The sequence below is a fragment of the Miniopterus schreibersii genome, assembly GCF_964146895.1.
Source record: "Miniopterus schreibersii genome assembly, chromosome: 3".
NCBI classification, from domain to species: domain Eukaryota; kingdom Metazoa; phylum Chordata; class Mammalia; order Chiroptera; family Miniopteridae; genus Miniopterus; species Miniopterus schreibersii.
The window spans coordinates 20,903,104-20,922,036 of record NC_138103.1 but is presented as its reverse complement, the minus strand read 5'-3'; the positions used below and the strand labels follow the sequence as shown (position 1 = coordinate 20,922,036).

The following is an 18,933-nucleotide window of genomic DNA, read 5'->3' as shown; positions in this document are numbered from 1 at the left end:
TTGAATTTCTTCAGTGAGGAGAAGGTGGTCTTTGCTTCTCCGGGTCTGTGGGGCAGGGATGGGAAACTCACTGCCCTCCTCTCACCCCATTCCAGCTCTCCGATTCAAAGAAGAAGCTGCAGGACTTTGCCAGCACCGTGGAGGCCCTGGAAGAGGGCAAGAAGAAGTTCCAGAAGGAAATTGAAGGCCTCACCCAGCAGTACGAAGAGAAGGCAGCTGCTTATGACAAACTGGAAAAGACCAAGACCAGGCTTCAGCAGGAGCTGGACGACCTGGTTGTCGATTTGGACAACCAGCGGCAACTGGTGTCCAACCTGGAAAAGAAGCAGAAGAAGTTTGATCAGGTAGGGGCTGGAGGGCCCTCCACTGTTCAGACATTGGCAGGAGGCATCGGGTCTGCAAAGCATCCGGGGTGGCTGCTGTGTGTGTGTGTGTGTCAGCAGCATCCCTGCTTTGCTGGGAGCGATGGATGGATGGCCTGCTTTGGTGACCGTGGAACAGTAGGGCTGTGCCATATCCAGGGGCCACCACCACAGCCATCTGCAAACCCAGTCACATGCCTTTGTTTCTAGCCCCAATAAGGAATGAGGTTTATTTATTTAATCCACTCAGCAAATATTTATTGAATGCCTACTGAGTATTCCAAGTAAAGTTTCTACCCTTTAAATACCATTTTTCCCTAACATTTCATTACGAACTGCAAGCACACAGCAAAGCAGAAAACACTGCACAGTGACCACCTATATTCCAAACACCTGGATTCGATCTGTAATATTTTACCATACTCACTTTATTACATATTTATTAGGATGAATCCATCTTTTTTGGATGCATTCCAAAGCAAATTATAGACATCTGTATACTACCTTCTCAATACCTCAGCATTTCATACTAGGTTTATTTAAAATAGAATTTTGTTTCTTTTAAGATAAAACTTACAATGAAATGCACAAATCTTAAGTGTATACTCACTGAGTTCTGATAAATACATATATACCTGTATGACCCAAACCCCTAAATACATGTTAGTCAGATTTAGTAAATGTGGTTTGCAAGTGACTCGAAGTTACTCTAAAAATCAACTGGGGAATTGTACTGGGAGGCGTGGGGGTTCACTGCCCCTCCCCAGCTGGACTGAGAGTACCGGGCTTCCACCAACCATCCCTTCTCTGTGCTGTCAGCTTGTTCTGTCTAATCGAGGGCCTGAGGTCCTTTTTATTTATGTTCCTGTCACACATAGTGTAGGGTTTTTGTGTTGACTGTGCCGTTTGGGATCCTGTTACTTACCTGTCTTTGCTGAATTCTGGAAGCCTGGATTTTGGATGTTACATATGTAATATGCTCAGAAGGTGAGATTAACATCACTATGAAGTGTTCTTTTAATGGCTTCTCCAAGCAGAGGGATAAATGTGTGCAGATCCATTAGTATCCTCACCATGTCCCTGCTGGGGCCCACAGGGCCCTTCCGAGAGCTAGCTACTGTAGCCGTGAAACAAGAAAGTAACTGGCGTCTGGCAGGATTAAATGTCACTTTGACCTCAGTAGCAGTAGTTGGTTAGTATGTTCTAACCAACATCGTCAGCATTGTGATTTCAAAGCACAGACTCAGCAGATGCTGACTGCATAAGGCTGACCAGGAAGTCAGAAAGCAAGCTTATTATAAAGGATTTCCAGAGATTTCTAAACTACACCTGCACTTGGGAGAAGTCAGCAGGACTCAGGCTTTGCAACTGAAATACAGCGGAACCTGGGCTATGCCTAGAGTCTGTCACCTCTGGGTCTTCTGTTGTTGTAGTTGTTGGCAGAGGAGAAAAACATCTCTTCCAAATATGCGGATGAGAGGGACAGAGCCGAGGCGGAAGCTAGGGAAAAAGAAACCAAGGCCTTGTCCCTGGCACGGGCCCTTGAGGAGGCCTTGGAAGCCAAAGAGGAACTCGAGAGGACCAACAAAATGCTCAAAGCCGAGATGGAGGACCTGGTTAGCTCCAAGGATGATGTAGGCAAGAACGTAAGTTGCTCTTTATCATCTTTGCTTATCTACATTTCACCAACCCACCCATTCTGCTGTGTATCAGTCCTTGAGGGGCTTGGCTCTCTGCCTCTTTCACGTTAAGTGATAACTGGGAATTGAAGACAGTCTGCTGGGCTGGTGCAAAGATGGGGCCTGGCTGGGAGCAGCAGTTGGGGGTGGGGTCTGAGTCAGGGGATCTGAGAGGCAGGCTCTGGTCTTGACTCCTGGTCTTGCACCCTGTGGGTGGCAAAAGCCATCTCCCTGACCTTAATGAGCTGCCTGTCACAATGGTTGCCTAACCATCTTCATTAAGTCAACCCTCATGTAAAAGGTCCATGAGCTGGAGAAGTCCAAGCGGGCCCTGGAAACCCAGATGGAGGAGATGAAGACCCAGCTGGAAGAGCTGGAGGATGAGCTGCAGGCGACAGAAGATGCCAAGCTGCGGCTGGAGGTCAACATGCAGGCCCTCAAAGGCCAGTTTGAGCGTGATCTCCAGGCCCGGGATGAGCAGAATGAAGAGAAGAGGAGGCAGCTCCAGAGGCAGGTAATCCGTGTCGAGGGAAGAGGGGGAACGGGGAGCTGGGGTGGCCTGTTTCCTTCCTTTCATCACCACCTCCTGGCCTCATGGAGACTCTTTTTCTCACCTGCAACCTGGGGATAAGAAAAACCCCACCTTGCAGGTGGCTGTGCACACCTGGGAGCTCAGTGAATGCTGGCTGGGCAGGGAGAGGACCTCTGAGAGGCTCCCAGCCCAGCAGTGCACATCTCTTCCTCGCTCAGCTCCACGAGTATGAGACGGAACTGGAAGACGAACGAAAGCAACGTGCCCTGGCTGCTGCAGCCAAGAAGAAGCTGGAAGGAGACCTGAAAGATCTAGAGCTGCAGGCCGACTCGGCCATCAAGGGGAGGGAGGAAGCCATCAAGCAGCTGCGCAAACTGCAGGTGGGTGGTGCTGAGTGCAGGGCACTGGTGGACGGAGGTTCAGCTCCCCGAGGCTGGGGAAGTCGAGTCAGCAGCAGCAGGAGGATGCAGGCCTCTCCCTGACACTGGTGCCTTTTCAGCTGGTGTTTCCTATCACCATGTAGCTTTTGGTGGCTTTCCCTACCCTGGGCAGGACACTATTATCAGGCATTTGGCCAAGGCCCTCAGCTCACACCATCGTTTCTTAGGTCTGGTGAACCCCTCCAGAACAGCACCCCCAAAGAGCCACCTGGGGCTTCTCTGTGGTTAACTGCAGAAAATTCTAGGGGTTGGTGTGGAAAGATAATTTGGGCAGCAGAACTTGGGCAAGTAAGGAGCTTTTCCTTCCTGTTGGCTCATGCAGGCTCAGATGAAGGACTTCCAGAGAGAGCTGGAAGATGCCCGTGCCTCCAGAGACGAAATCTTTGCCACGGCCAAGGAGAATGAAAAGAAAGCCAAGAGCTTAGAAGCAGATCTCATGCAGCTACAGGAGGTAACGCTTTCTTCTCACTGTGAGCGCCTCAGGTGGGCATATGGTGGTAGCAACCCTTGGCATTCCAGGTTGTACATCCAGCTTTCCTTCCTTAATCCAACCTTCCACATGTGGACCCCCCCTAGTTAGGGACCTGGAAAAACACAGGATTTTCTCCTCTGATGTGTCTGCAGGACTTCACCTGAGCTCAGAGGCCGTGTAGCCATTCTTAAGGGTGGCAGAGAGACTGCTGGGGGGCCTGGTGAGGGTCAGCCTTTCCCTGGCAGAAAACAGATTTTCTTCCTCCCTGCCTCCCACCACCCAGGATCTAGCCGCGGCTGAAAGGGCTCGCAAACAGGCAGACCTGGAGAAGGAGGAGCTGGCAGAGGAGCTGGCCAGCAGTGTGTCAGGAAGGTATGGAAGAGCATGGGGATGGAGATCCCAGACTCAGATGACGAGAGGCAACTCACAGGAGAGCCTCTTAGCCCCTAATTTTAATGTTGAAAACGATAGAATGAACTGAGCTTGTAACAGGGGTCTCAGGGTTTTCACACCCTATTTGGTAGTGTGGCCAGTTTCACTTATTCTGAATGAACATCATGGTGGGGACAGGGGCCTGGGGGGGGGGGGGGGCGGCATCAGGGAGGACAGAGGTGGTCCTCATTCCAGGCCTGGCTTTGCTGACACCAACTGGGGTGAGTCCTGGCTCCCTACTTCCCAGCTGTGTGACTTTGGCAAGTCTCTAAAGCTCTCTGAGCCTCAGTTTCCTCAGTTATAAATGAGGTTAACCCTGAGGCACTGCTCCTCCAAGGAGAGTTTTCTAAGCCAGGGGATGGCTGGAGGCCTCAGACCCGGCTATATTTCCCTTAGGAACACGCTTCAGGACGAGAAGCGCCGCCTGGAGGCCCGGATTGCACAGCTGGAGGAGGAGCTGGAAGAAGAGCAAGGCAACATGGAGGCCATGAGTGACCGTGTCCGGAAGGCCACACAGCAGGTGGGGGCTGGGTTCCCTGGCCTCGGATCCATTTCAAAAGCCCCACACTGCCTCTATGACATGCATCACAGGCTCCTGCGTGCCAGGCCTGGGGTGGGGGCTGAGCGCAGGGAGCCTGGGTGGCACTGGGACGCTGCCTGGATGACCAGGAAGGAGCTGCCGGGTGGAGGAGGAGGAGGGCTCCTGGTGCAGAGGCTGACGAAGGCTGGAGCTGCGGGAGAAGCTGGTCACCTCAGTGCAGCGCCAGGCTTCCCTGCCCTACACCTCACGACTGCACCCTCCCCCCCAGGCGGAGCAGCTCAACAACGAGCTGGCCACGGAGCGCAGCGCAGCCCAGAAGAACGAGAGCGCGCGCCAGCAGCTCGAGCGGCAGAACAAGGAGCTCCGGAGCAAGCTGCAGGAGATGGAGGGGGCGGTGAAGTCCAAGTTCAAGTCCACCATCGCGGCGCTGGAGGCCAAGATCGCGCAGCTGGAGGAGCAGGTCGAGCTGGAGGCCAGGTACAGTGGGACCAGGGCTCCAGCGACAGCCTGCTTGCCTGTGAGTGCTGGGGGGGGGGGGGTCAGCCCCTCTAGGCATCGGTTTTGGCTACGAAATAAACTCAGTGGTGCAGCTGTGCTGGGAGAACCGAGAGCACAGGAAAGGGCTGCGCCTGTACCTGGCCCAGAGGAAGCCCTGGAAATGCAGCTGCTCTTAGTAAGGAGCATGGTTTCTCAGCGACACTAGCCCGCTCTCCTGGGAGCACACGTGGCTTTTCCTAAACTACATTTGCAGGACATATGTTAACAGATGCACAAAAAGTCCAAATCAACAACCCATTCAGCACACAAATATGGGAAGGCTTCTCATTTTAATGATGGGTCACTGAGCTGTAGGTCCACAGCACATTTGTGACCATCAGGCTGTAAGGATTCTGGATCCATTTTTCTCTTTTGTCTAGTAGTGGCTTTACTGATAACTCACGACCACACAATTCACCCATTTAACATGCACAACTCAATGTCTTTTAGTGTATTCACAGGTAGGTCTATCCTCACCGTTCAACTGTACAATATTTTCATCACTTCAATAAGAAACCCTGTGCCCCTCAGCCATCAACCTCTTACCCCACCCCCACCCCGCGCCAGGCAACCACTGACCTACTTTCTGTCTCCTTGTCTATCTGGGCATTTCATACACATAGAATCATACCAGGCCTTATGACTAGCTTCTCTCACTGGGCAAATGTTCTCAAGGTTCACCCATGCTACAGCAGGTGTCAGCACCTCACTGCTTTTTATGGACGAATCCTATTCTATCTGACAGATTCATGGGATAAGCCCTGATTGGGAACTCAGGAAAGGTGCCCACAATGGGCAAGATGCCGGTCTGGTTTACATATCTCCTCCCCTCTTGTGTGCAGAGAGAAACAGGCGGCTGCCAAGTCACTGAAGCAGAAGGACAAGAAGCTGAAGGAGGTCCTGCTGCAGGTGGAAGACGAGCGCAAGGCGGCTGAGCAGTACAAGGAGCAGGTACACAGCCTCATCGGGCCGCCCCTGGCCCCCACAGAGCCCTGTGATCCTCAGGCCTCTCCCAGGAGACCCTCACAACCCCCCAGGACCTCCAAGGGATCCCTGACCCTCGGGCCTCTCCTTGACAGGCAGAGAAAGGAAACGCAAAGGTCAAACAACTCAAGAGGCAGCTGGAGGAGGCAGAGGAGGAGTCCCAGCGCATCAACGCCAACCGCAGGAAGCTGCAGCGGGAGCTGGACGAGGCCACTGAGAGCAACGAGGCCATGGGCCGAGAGGTGACAGCACTCAAGAGCAAGCTCAGGTGAGGCAGCCCAGCCCCAGGAAGGGTGTTTTCTCACGGTCTGGGTGCTCAACTCAGCCTGAGATGCCCACCATGACTCAATGTATTGACACAAAAGGCTCCCTTTCCAAGGCTCTTCCTGCTCACCATTCATGCCCAGCAGTGTCCAGGCACCCAAGGGTCCTGCCTCTAGGACCTTACCTTCTACGTTCACAACCCTTGTTCATCCTCCTGGTGAGGGGAGAGGCAGGTTCCCCTCCCCTGAACCTTCTCTTCTGGCCTTTTTCTTCACCACCTTTCTCTAACTCAGGGTTCCTGGGCACTGTGACATTTGGGGCTGGACAATTCTGTTTTTATCACAGGGACTGGCCTGTATGCTGTAGGATGTTGAGCAGCATCCCTGACCCCACCCCGTGGTCAGTCCTTGGTCGCCACTTGACTCAGCAGCACCATGTGCTACAGCCCATCACTCCTCGATGCACTTTCTTCACTGGGCTTCCTGGACACCAGCCTCACCTGGTTTCCTTTCTGGCCGTGGGCCTGCCCCAAGGCACCATCTTGGTTCTCTCTCCATGTCCCTCTCTGCTCACTCCTCCCTCAGTGATCTCAACCAGCCCTGTGGCTTTAGAATTCCATCTACAGCTAGTGACTCCCTAGTTTCTTCCTGGAACTCTAGACCCTGCTTGACATTCCCAATCAATACCTCACGGGCAGCACACACCCTACATGCCCCAGCCTGAGCCTTGATTAAACCTCTTCACACCCCCCCCTTCAAACCAGCTCCTCTCCCAGTGCTCCCCAGCTCAACAAATGGAGTAAGGCTGCCATTAACCCAGGACCCAAACCCTGTGTTCATTCTTTACTTTCTCTCTCATACCCTACATGCAATTTATCAGAAAAGCTGGTCAACTCCCTTAAAAATACCATATACAGTGGTACCTTGGTTTTTGAATGTCTCCATTGACGAACATTTCAGTTTAGGAACACTGTAAACCTGGAAGGAAATGTTTCGGTTTTCGAACATGCCTCAGAAGTCGAACATGCCTCAGAAGTCGAACATGCCACACGGCTCCTGCTGAGGGCAAGATCCCGAGGCCTAGCTGTTGCCTATTGATCCCTTGATTTTCAAATGTTTCAGAACGAATTACATTTGAAAACCGAGGTACCACTGTATTCAGAAGCCAACCACTTTTGCCACCCTCCTATCTCGGTAACTTTGGCAGCTTCCTCAGGCCTCCCTGCTTCCATGCTGTCCCCTTTAGAGTCTGTCTCAACACAGCAGCCAGAGGAATCCTGTTTAAATGGAGTCGGATCATGTTCCTCCAATGGCTTCCACCTTACTCAGAGCCAAAGCAATGTCTCTACAATGGTTGGTTCCACTAGGTCCTTCATGATCTTTGTCCACTGCCTCCTAAATTACTCCTTGATCTTTTCACACACTGCCTGGAATGCTCTCTGCATAGCTGACTCCCTTTCCTTTCCTTCCGAGGTTTACTCATGTTACACTCTCTACAATTTCCAACCTCACTCCCTACAGTTCTCCACTCTTGCCCACCTATCACCGTGCATCCTATTTATTTTACTTACCTACTCTCGATATCTTCACTCTCACCACAAGCCCACTAGCACATAGGTTTTCTCTGGTGATTCATCCCTGTGTCTGGGGCAGTGCCGGGCACAGAGTAAACCTCCCATCACTGGGTCAGAGGTGATGTTTCTCTAACCTCAGTCATTCTCAACCACCTTTGCCTCTCACTACCTGTGCTACTGCTGACTTGATATTTTGTTTCAAGTTAACTGTTAATCATACATTTACATCCCTCTATTGTTAAACCAGCATCACCAGGTCACAATGAAATTAAATACAGTCAAAACAATAGTGAGTTCCAACTATTGTGGCCAGAAATTTACTATAACCTTAAGGCCTACTTCCCAGTTAAAACACGAGTGACAAAATACATGAGCACCAAAAAAATTTTCTCTGACAAAAATTAGACATATTTTAAGAGAAATACCTTTGAAAGGGAATTCCTTTCTCACTGTGCATTCAGTTATCCAATGGCATGCCCAGCAGCCCTCTGAAATCATCTGGCATGTAGCCTCCAGACTTTGAGGACCACTGCATGAGACAAGGGAAAAGCCCAAACCCCTTTTAGAAGGGGGAATACAATGGCTGGTTCAGGGTACTGGGATTCAGGAAGGAGCCCCCATTCCCAGCATGGTGAGGGGCTTGTGGGTCCCTAATGGAATGGAAACGGGGCCTAACCTCTCAGGTCCAGTAGGGGTTTGGGGGAAACCCCCCAGGGTTGACTGTCAGTGGAAGAGAGCTGCTCTTACCGCAAAGACTCCCAGAATATCCTCCGCTAGTGATGACACTTCTCAGTGGCTGGGCAGAGTGGTGGGGAAGTAGTCAGCCACTCCTGCTCTCTCACCCCTTTGCTGTCACTACTCCCTTTCCTCTGGACACGCTGAACATTCCCTGTGGGTTCTACCCCAGACAACTGACCCTCCTTAGGCCATACAGGCCTGTATGGAACAAACCATTGTCTAAAGTCCTAACATGAACATACACATAATGCAGGCTGAAGAGGGGTCATACCTTTTCTGCCTTCCCGGAGTCTTCTAGATGTACACAACCTAAAATCGAACATAGGTTTTTCTCAAAACATAGATTTGGATGAGGTTGGCAAGCCTACCCAACTCCTCAGAGGAACTGCAAACAAGTTTCATAGTTTTATCAGCCAGCTAAATCTCAACACAGACCCCCTGGAGCCTGACCAGTGTCCCCCTCATGTGCCACACTGCCAGTCATCTTCAACATGGGCTGCCAAAGGTGTCTACCTCTGCCTGCTCACTACAAGAATAAAAGGCAACAAAGACCAAGTAATAACAAAGTAAGGCTTTGTGGTAGGTTCTTAGTCTGGGACTCTGTCCCCACGTGGATCTCTTAACTAGCTCATTCACATGCCTTTACCTTCCGAACAGGTCTGCATAATGGGGGGAAGCCATCTGTGTTCTTAAAAGCAGCTCAGAAGGACAGAAATTTGCTTTTTAATTTTGAAAAAGGAATTTGTCCTTTGTGTGCCAGCCTGGCTTTAGGTGCTTCATTGGGCAGGTTGACTTGTAAGTGCCTGTAATTATTTAATTGAAGCAAATGCCTCCATGATTGAAAAGGCCCTTAAATGGGCTCCCTCCATTCGCCTGATGATAACCACCAAGGACTCTCTCTCTCTGTTTCAGAGGCCCCCTCCCCCAGGAAACTGCGCAGTGACTCACCAGGTATCATGCCTTCAGCTTTGCTGCGGCTCTTGTGTGTTACACTCAGTTTCCATTTCCTTTCTGCCCATCGCGCCCTCCCTGCCCCCTTTTTTGGCCCTTGCAAATTTCTTTGAGATCCCTGCAAATTCTGAAGGCTTGGACATCTTAGTTCAAAACTGTCTTTCATCACAACCAAGTTTAACACAAGATGACCTTGTGTCTTGACCCATTCTCCTTCCCTACGTCCGCTTTGGCATGACATGGCACCAAATGTGTCCTTGTCACTGCGTGTTGATGGGAGTTTAGAGGCCGTGTCACTTAGATTGTTCTTACCTGCATCAGAGGGCCTCTCTTACACTGTTAGGGACACTCGGCTGTGCTGTCCTCTCTCCTCCGGCTAAGACACTGCACTGAGCAGGTATGACAATGCCAAGATGTGGGTACATCCCTGGAGAATGGCTTCAGTCTGGCTGGTCTAGTTCACTACCCAGAATTAACAAAGCACATGTTCACGGTACCACAGCCCAGACATTTGTCCCCCCACGTTTGGGCATTCACAAACTTGTCTGCAAAGAAAATAAGTGCTCACCACGATGCCTTACAAGTGTTGGGGCTTTGTGGGGCTTCAGCAAGGGTGGACTCCTAACTGCATTTTCAAAGTGCCAGGGTGGACGCGGGCTACCACACAGAGCTATGCGCAGTCCTGGCAGAGCCTTCTCCAGAAGTCACAGGCACGCACTCACGGACTGGGGAATGGGGCCCTTCACTAGACAGTTAAGAGGTCTCAATTTCCCTGGGATTCTAACAACTTTTTCATATGTAAATTTAGGCAACTGGGGCCTGGTTTTCCTCTCATCCTCCTTGAGAGGGCAAACAAGCCCTGGCTTGTGTCTGTCTTCTCTTTTCAAGAATCTCAGCTTTGCTGTCACTACCCAAATACTTAAAGCTGGATGAGGTCTTGGCAGGAGTTTAGCCTCTAAGACACACAGCTTCCAAGAAGCTCTCCTGCCAGCTCATTGGGATCATAAGATTGGCTGGATTCTAGGGTTGGCTGGAGCGTGGCACCTGCCAGATAATGGGAATCCCAGTCCTCGTTAAGCAGCAGGTGCTTACACCCTGGTGCTGATCCTTGCTGTGCCAACAATGCCTTGAATAAGTTCTTTTGAGTCCGCAAATAGAATCCAAATTCTCTAAGACCAGACCCTTTAAGAAAACCTTTGGAGAGGTCCCTTGTGACAGATATAGCCTGTGTCAACCTTTGCCTAGGATTTGAAACCAGTTCCTTCAGGAAAGATAAGTGAACCAGAACAAACAGGCTCTCAGGACTAGAGCCTAAGCAGGGGACTTACAGTGACCCAGGGCACAGTTTCCTCCTTAGACCAAGGCAGCACGTTTATCAATTAGCAAATACAGACTCTCTGGGCAGAGAGAGTGCCCAGAGCTGGGAAGCATAGGGAGGCACTGATTCCTGGGCCCATCCCATCAAGTTTGAACCAAGGCGGAAGTAGGAGAGCAAGCCTGGTCTGCTGCTGCTCCCTCAGTAATCTGAGACCCTGTTCTCTGACCCAAATTTACAAAAACGACTTTTAAGGCTGCTAGAGAGAGTGATGGAAATTTAATTCTAAGGGAGTGGGGGACCTAGAAGCTTCCCTGATATGAGCGAGGCTGGCCTGAGTCTAGCTGGGAGTGGCTACAACTTTAAGTATTTATTCCTGATCGCTGTACCTGGTGGTTCTTCCCAGCCACGTTTCTCCCACCCTCAGACCCCAATCCTGTCAGAATTCCCCTTCTCAGCGATCAGGATTCTCTGGGCCTTGCTTATGCCTCCAATCTTACCTGTCCAAGTTGTTCTTGATTCAAGTATCAATAACTGGGATGGACTTACCTTTGTGGCTTTCCTGTCCAGCCTCTGCATGGTCAAATGGGTCGTTTTTCTTACAAAGAGTCTTTCTTCTTAGACATCCTAAAATGATTTAAGACCTGACCTCTGAATCAGGTCAAACATGGCCAGGTGGCCAGAGCCCCACACTATTGGCTGTGGTCACTGAAAAGGACACAAACATTCCTTCCAAACTGAAGGTTACATGCAGGTGGAGCTGACTTTTCCTCCTCCTGCCTGCCCTGCCCTCCTAGCAAAGCCTCACTTTAGGTGACCAGGGTCACCTGAGGGTGATGCAGGTGGTAACTCAGGGCATCAGGCAGGATGGAGATGGGAACGGTAAGGACAGAAAGGGGCATCCTACCAGCTAGAGCTAAAATATACCTTGGAGTAACATCTTTGACTAATTTTTCCAACAAGTATTCATTGAGCACCCATTATAAGCCAATAACAGTGGCTGTCATGGTGAGCAAAACACAGATGAGATCCCCATCCTGGGGGAACTCAGCCCAAGAATTCCACTCCACAAAAGCTGGGCACCGAGTTGCCTTTAACCAGAAAGCAACCTCCTGGCATCCATACAATGACCTCTTTCCCTCTCAGCACTGCCCTTAACATTCATTTCCACCTTCCCATTGAAAACCTAAAATCCTTCCCCCTTTTTCCCCTCTGAAGGCAAGGCGCAGAATGAGAACATGCCATTTCTCCTCCATACCTACCCCATGAGGTATGAATAAACCCCTGGGGATGTGGTCACCGCAGATGACCAGAATCCCGTGGGCCAGGCACTTTTTTTAAAGCTAATAGCCCTGCTTTGAAGAACCTACTACTTTCTCCCCATTCCAGCTATTCAAATGTAACCATACCTTGAAAAAGTCAAGACTCACGGACTTCAACCTCAACATTTGTGTCTCATTTGAGTTTGTTTTTTGCCCCTTCTAAAATCTCTTACAGCCTTTAGTTTCTGTACTAAAGAAATATGTTTTCTTAAAACCCACAGGCGAGGAAACGAGACCTCTTTTGTTCCCTCTAGAAGGTCTGGAGGACGCAGAGTTATTGAAAACGCGGATGGTTCAGATGAGGAAGTGGATGCTCGAGATGCAGACTTCAATGGAACCAAAGCCAGTGAATAGACAATTTGCCGAAAACAAAACACCCAGTGGGCTCTGCTTAGCACTGTCTAAATCCATTTTCAAATTCTAAACATCACAGACACCCCTCACAGTGAACATAAAAACCACCACCCTGTGCTTGGGGCATCATCAATTTACATTTTGAATCATGTACCAAATGAGAAAAACCAACAGGAGACACAGACACACCCACTCCCCCATCAAGGAATTGTGCAGAGGTTTTGAGTTTTTAGAAAAGTAGATCCACGGTAACTTAATCACCGGCAACTTAGTTTACATAAAATGGGGAGAAAGTCACCAAAATGGGTGCCACTGCCCCCCCACTCCCAAGCCATTCCCTGTGTACCCTTCTAACATCGTGAGTAGGACGTGTTTGAGAATTCTTTCCCCGTCCTGTTTAGCACACCTCAGATGCACAGTTCACCGAGACCAAGTGCCTTCCGTAGCCACCTGATTTAAAAAGGAGACACTGCTCGAATGGACAAGAGCAGGAATGTTACACTGTTTTATATGCACCCCGATTGTATTTAAGGACACCCTCACTAATAAATAAAAGGTTATAAATCACTAGAATGTCACTGGCTTTTCTGTTGTCTTCTACAGAGTGAAAGAATGGGGGGGGGGGTAGTTCTTTAATCTTGACAATGACCCTAGTGGAGAAACAGGCCTAGGGAGGTGAAATAAATTGCACAAGCTCCTACCTGGCAAAAAGAACAGATGCAAAATGAGTCTCTGCAAGGGGCTTCTCTAGCCAAGAGGTAGACAGCTCAAGACTCAGGGAGGAACATGACCAGGAAGAACATCTTTATCCATCAAAACCAGTACACGTGTAATGTGACGAATACAAGATTTCCTTGAATTTTTAAGTTAAAACACAAACAACTTTGCCCAACCGGGGTTGACAAACTTTGTAAAGACCAGAGAGTAAATACTTTAGTTTATATATGGTCTCTGTCACAGATTGTTTTTTTTTAAACAACCCTTTAAAAAGGGCCTTAAAAGACCAGGCCATGGGCCCTTTCCTTCCTCAGCTTGAGTGCTCTGGACAGAGACTCCTTGCAAAGTTTCCTTTGACACAAATGATTCCATGCACTGACTCCGTGGGCTCAAACAGATTTGAGAAAAGAGTAAATATGGAAACCGAGAAGACTGCTGAATGACTAAATGCTAATATACCCTGAACAACACACACGTATCCCAAGTGCAGTTCTAAGGAGCTGATTTGAAGGGAAATACTTAAAAAGCAGGTTTTTTCATATTTAGTTACTTGGTTAAAAGACAAGTTCTTCATCACCACATGAGCAAACACAAAAGCACAAACAAAGCAGCATTTACTGATCACCACACACTAGTTGAAAATTAGTTTCTCTTGATTTTATTCTTTTAAAAAAATAAAAGTACATCTTTTACCAATACAAGTTAGAATGTTTCTAGGTTAACGAACCAGGCACTGAAGTTTAATTCTCTGCTGAATTTCAGTAGCACTTGAAAAGTTCTATTTTCAAATCAAGAATATTTTTGTTCTTTTGGAAAAATAACTTAGTAACAAAAGGAAGGTTGTTGAACTTCACACATGTTCCTGAATTCATGTCTTCTTTTTATCTGTGACCAAAAGTGTGAGAGCAGTTCATAAGCAGCAGAGATAAGCATGTACGCCGTCCACGTTGAAAATCCTGTGCACATTTCTTCTTTGACAAGGAAGCGTCAATAATAATCCTGGTGGTTTAATCTTATTTGAAGATCACCCTGATTATTTCATTATGGCCTTCAATGAAATCCTATTCTTAAAGGCTGTATTTCCAAAGCCACTCCACCCCAATGACCTTGAGAGTCCTGAAGCAGAGGTCACCCCCAAGCCAGGGATGAGATGCAGGACAAATAAGGGTTGGGACATATCTGAAGAGGACAGATTTTCCACTGACCCAGTCCACACAAAATATACTCTGAAACTCAAGCTCACCTCTAAAAGCTTCAACGAGACAAATTAAAAAGTGTGGGAGGTACACCACACCAGTTTTAATAAGCACATGCCTAGTCTACTCTCCACTCCCAGAGGTGACTTCAGTGAGCCAATCCTTGCTGCGCCATGCAGTGTTGGGGGACGTTGTTCTGGAAGACAGCTCCAGCTGAATGGGGCTAGGGTGGGCTCAGATCCTCCTTGTAAGGCATCTCTGGGTGTTAAAAACACCTCAAGACCAATCAGGACTTGGGTCAGCTCAAAATGATGGAGTGGCCTCAGCACTCGCACTTCAGAGCCCTTTCCAGATGGTCCAGTTTGTCCCTGTCCATCTGCAACACACCAACAAGGAGGCTGGGGATTATAAGACGACATTTCACAGGGTCAACCACCAGGGGCCACAGGCGATGGCCTCAGTCACTAGCTAGTGTAACCTGCTTGCCCATATTCCTCTAACTACCTTAGAAAAACAAAAACCTAGTGTGAAGAGGGGAAGAAAGGTAACACCTCCCGCAGATACCAGTGGCTTCACTTCTGTGGATTTCCTAAAGCAACAGCTTGACTACACCCTGGGCTGACGGCAGCGATGGTGAGGACAGATTTGAAGGCAGCTTCCCAAACTCCAGGCGTTTTCCCGACCTTCAGACAGAGCAAACCAAATTAAGCGGACATTACAGCTGCTACGATTGACTAGCATCGGGGACCATAGTTATAAGAGTGAATATCAAGAGTCAGGAGCAGTGTCACTGCGTCTCAATGTTCTCTCCTGTGAAATGAAGAAAAGGACACTGGCTGTCTAACTCTCACATTCCCAAGGCCACACAAGAAGCCCAGGTACAGATGACCCTCTAAAAACACCCATTTCTAAAGTTCTGGAAGTTATGTGCATGCCACGGAGAACGATTCTTCATTTCCTGTCATCTGTCTGCCAGGGGCCCACAAGACTGTGGCTTGGGGTCCAGTAAGATGGTGGCACATCTTAGAAAGTTACTGAAGCTGGAAGCTGCCCTGATATTCTTCAGGCAAGAAAATATATGAAGCCATTAGAGGTCAGATTTGTTTTCCAATCCAGTGACTGGCTTCAGGATTCTAGTCTGGCTGGCCAGTTTCCAGAAGGTTCTAAAGATTTATTTTAAAAAGAAAAAACAAAAAGACAAAACCCTCTTCTGGAGGAAGCAGAGCAGTGTTAGAAGCTCAAGTCCCAACAAGTGATTTATACAGGACATCCTCTCAGTGTGACCAGGAGTGGGGCTGCAGAATCTGATAATAAAGACGAGCCTCTCCTTGGCCATTTGCCCAAACAGAAGATACCACCTAACTCTGTCTCCAGGGACAGGGGTAGAGGATCAGGTTCACTGACATAATCCTACAACTTTTAAAAAATGGCTTTCAGTCAGGGGTTAGAGGCTCCCACCTAGAGTGACAGTAAAAGGTACTGACCCTTTATCACCCAGAGGCACGCTGGTGCTGCTTGGCCGTCTGTCACTGCCATCTCTGTTCTTGCTCGCCCACCCAGAGGTGGGGCCACCTGTCCGGTTTGGGGACTGCTCGTACACGAAGTTCCGGCAGGATGCAAGTTTGGACTCCAGTGCCTAGAGAGAAATATGCTTTCATTTCTCAAGTTAAAGACAAGAATTCATCTCTCTTACTGGAGCCTATATGCAGACAGTAACCTAAAACAGTGTGTTGTGCGCTGGAATTCCCAAGTGGGGCCCAAAGGAATCCAATGCACCCCCAACTTAGACCCACTAGCCTAAGATATTTAGCTGATTCCTGGAAAATCACTAACCCTACCAATTATCCAACTCTGCCTATGGGAAATATGAAATCAATTTTGGGGGTCATTTCCTTTTGTTTGTCTTGCTAAGTTTGAACAAAGACTTTGCCTGGCTGCAAACAGACCCCCACAAAAACCAAGAGCGCACTGAGACCATCCCCAGGCTTCTCTATACTCTAACTGTGCAAAGTATTAAAACAGAGACCCATTTATATAATAGAAAACTGGACAATCAAAAGACCATAGTAAAAACATAAGAAAGGAGTTGTGAGCTCCTATTAAGTTGCTGCTCTGAATACATGCATTCTGATTGACAACAGACTGGCAGGAGTTAAATTTGTGGCCTTTGGAGCATCATTTTTAAAAATAAAAGGAACAACTACAAAGAATATCTATGTTCTTTCTTTTTTTTAAAATATATCTTTATTGATTTCAGTGAGAGGAAGGGAAAGGGAGAGAGATAGAAACATCAATGATGAGTCATTGATCAGCTGCTTCCTACATGTCACCTACTGGAGATTAAGCCCACAACCCAGGCATGTGCCCTGACTGGGAATCAAACTGTGATCTTCTGGATCACAGGTCAATGCTCAACTGTTGAGCCACGCCAGCTGGGCCCTATGTTATTTCTTAAGCACAAAAGAATTCTTCCCTGTAATTAATATAAAACCTATAAAGTTCCCTGCCCTAGCCTTTCAAGATATTCTTTCTTTAACTCCCTGGAAAATAAAGAGAAGGCAATTTTCAAATGTTTCTCAGTTTTCTTCAAATTAAGGAAAAAGAATCATAGACACCACCTGAACTTCCCAAATTCCAAGGAAAAATGGTACAGGGAAAGAAAGATCTACCCAGGGATCAAAGAGATGACTTAGAGTCAGGGCTCTGGGTGTTTGTCCGTAACAATACCCACAGAAGCTCCTATGATTCTAAAGGACATGACATACCCAAAGCAACACCTAGAACTCATGAACTCTCTGTTAAAGGGGAAAGGAACTGGTAAGGTAATCCCTCACACATATCCTGAAGGCAAGAAGCCACAGCAAACCCCAGGGAGCCAATGAGTCTTACCCCTACTTTCCGCAGCAGGTCTCCCACAATGTTGAGGGCTGATATCCGGGCCGCAGGCGTGAGAGGGGTCCCACCCATGGAGTCGTCCAGACCTGGGTGTGCAAAAGGCAGCACACGTAACATCAACCCACAGTCTTAAGTCTGTGAGCATCTCTAAATGCAAAACCCCAGGGGTAGGTGAGGGAGGCTACTCTTGCCTTGGATTCTAGACACCCCCCGTTTCATTCAATAGGTTGTTAACTGTCTCCCACAGTAAGAATCTATTTGATGACCAACCTTTAGCAGCCTTACAATGACTATATTAAATACTTATCTCTACATGTTATTCTTTTATAACAAAATGAGCACGAGCCCTCCTGAAGTCCCACGAATTCCACATAGCAATTCAACATGAAGAGCCTCTGAGCCAACCACACTTGTAAGGTTTCTATTCTACACAGGCTCTCTTCTCAAAGCAGGACCCAGGGACCAGCAGCACAGGATCACTTGGACACTTGCCAGAAACGCATCTCAGGCCCCGCCCAGACCTGCTGAATCTGAGGTGCATTTAACAAGATGCCCAGCCAACTCATGTGCCTACTAAAGTGTGGAAAACACTGCTCTAGACTATGATTCTGAAATCGTATCCTTTATGCTAAAGAATAAGGCAGGATATAGTAAGCCCTGGATCCAGTCTGCCTGGGCTTGAATCCCAACTCTGCCATTCACCAGCTGCATCACAAGACCCTCAACTCAGGGCCTCAGTCTCCTCCATCAAACAAGCATAGCACTTTCTATCTGTACCTTGGGCCTGTGGTGAGAATTCAGTGAGGTCATATATATATATATGAAGCACTTTAAGCAGAGTGACTGGCATATGCTAAACACTCAATAATTGTCTATTATTATTTGCTATTAAGTGACGCTTAAGAATCTCACAGTTAGTCAGCAGAGGGGCTGGGGTGAAAACTCAAACTCCTTATTTTTACAACACAGCACAAGTTACACTGGCTCCATTTCTAGTTGGATATACTGCTGGACCACAAAATGCTTTTTATTTGGTTACAGAAATTTTAAATTTGGGAGAGTTCATATTCAACAAGAGAACTTCTGGCTTCCTGTGAATGGAAATGTCTGCTAATGCTAGGCCCAACTTCCTGTGGTAGGAGCAGAGCCCCCTCATTTTCCAGTTCACCACAGACTCCACTGTTCTCTATTGCCTCACACCCAAGAGACCCTTTTCACTTGCCTCAATGCTCTGCCCTGTGAGCATCCCAGTTTGCTCTCTGCTGTCTAGCCCAGTCCAATTTCTCTCTCACCCAGGACCCATGCCAGGTTCTCACCCAGGAAAGGTTTGTGAAGCAAAGAAAGTCCTCCCAACCTCCATTCCCCTTACCACGTCTGAACGTCCCCGGTGTGGTTAAGCTAGAGCTGGGTCCCCGATGAACCACGGGAGTGGATGGCACCGAGCCAGTGGCCTGCACAGCTGTGTCTGTCTTTTCAGCTGCCACTGAGCTTGGCATGGGGGTCCTGGGTTTCTCCTGCTTTTGCTGTACAGCCAATTCTTGCCGCAAATCTGGGCCAGGAAAAGGATTCAGATTAAGTCCTTGTTTTGGGTGATGGGGCTGGGGGAGGGGAAGGGATCAGCAGTTGACA

At 48.5% G+C, this 18,933-nt stretch overlaps 2 protein-coding genes across 12 annotated transcripts in view; one reads left to right on the top strand and one right to left on the bottom strand.

The window, feature by feature from the left end:
• Positions 1-13,067, top strand: part of MYH11 (myosin heavy chain 11) — a 103,725-nt gene extending 90,658 nt beyond the window's left edge. For both annotated transcript variants that reach the window (XM_081131358.1, XM_081131357.1), the window contains 11 exons: positions 96-344; positions 1,796-2,008; positions 2,343-2,555; positions 2,792-2,953; positions 3,336-3,464; positions 3,769-3,857; positions 4,314-4,437; positions 4,727-4,935; positions 5,838-5,946; positions 6,075-6,247; positions 12,364-13,067. In XM_081131358.1, the coding sequence (XP_080987484.1) occupies positions 96-344; positions 1,796-2,008; positions 2,343-2,555; positions 2,792-2,953; positions 3,336-3,464; positions 3,769-3,857; positions 4,314-4,437; positions 4,727-4,935; positions 5,838-5,946; positions 6,075-6,247; positions 12,364-12,496 (1,803 nt within the window). In that variant the 3' untranslated portion in view covers positions 12,497-13,067. The remainder of the gene's footprint in view (positions 1-95; positions 345-1,795; positions 2,009-2,342; positions 2,556-2,791; positions 2,954-3,335; positions 3,465-3,768; positions 3,858-4,313; positions 4,438-4,726; positions 4,936-5,837; positions 5,947-6,074; positions 6,248-12,363) is intronic.
• Positions 13,068-13,848: 781 nt separating this feature from the next.
• The window catches only part of NDE1 (nudE neurodevelopment protein 1), a 36,338-nt gene continuing 31,253 nt past the window's right edge, over positions 13,849-18,933 (bottom strand). For 4 of the 10 annotated variants that reach the window (XM_081131359.1, XM_081131362.1, XM_081131364.1 and 1 more), the window contains exons 6-9: positions 18,674-18,853; positions 17,299-17,390; positions 15,894-16,045; positions 13,849-15,092 (exon numbers count right to left, since the gene is read on the bottom strand). In XM_081131359.1, coding sequence (XP_080987485.1) covers positions 14,999-15,092; positions 15,894-16,045; positions 17,299-17,390; positions 18,674-18,853 — 518 coding nt within the window. In that variant the 3' untranslated portion in view covers positions 13,849-14,998. Of the gene's footprint in view, positions 15,220-15,893; positions 16,046-17,298; positions 17,391-18,673; positions 18,854-18,933 lie in introns of all 10 variants that reach the window. The other 6 variants (XM_081131367.1, XM_081131360.1, XM_081131361.1 and 3 more) reach the window with 3 other exon arrangements.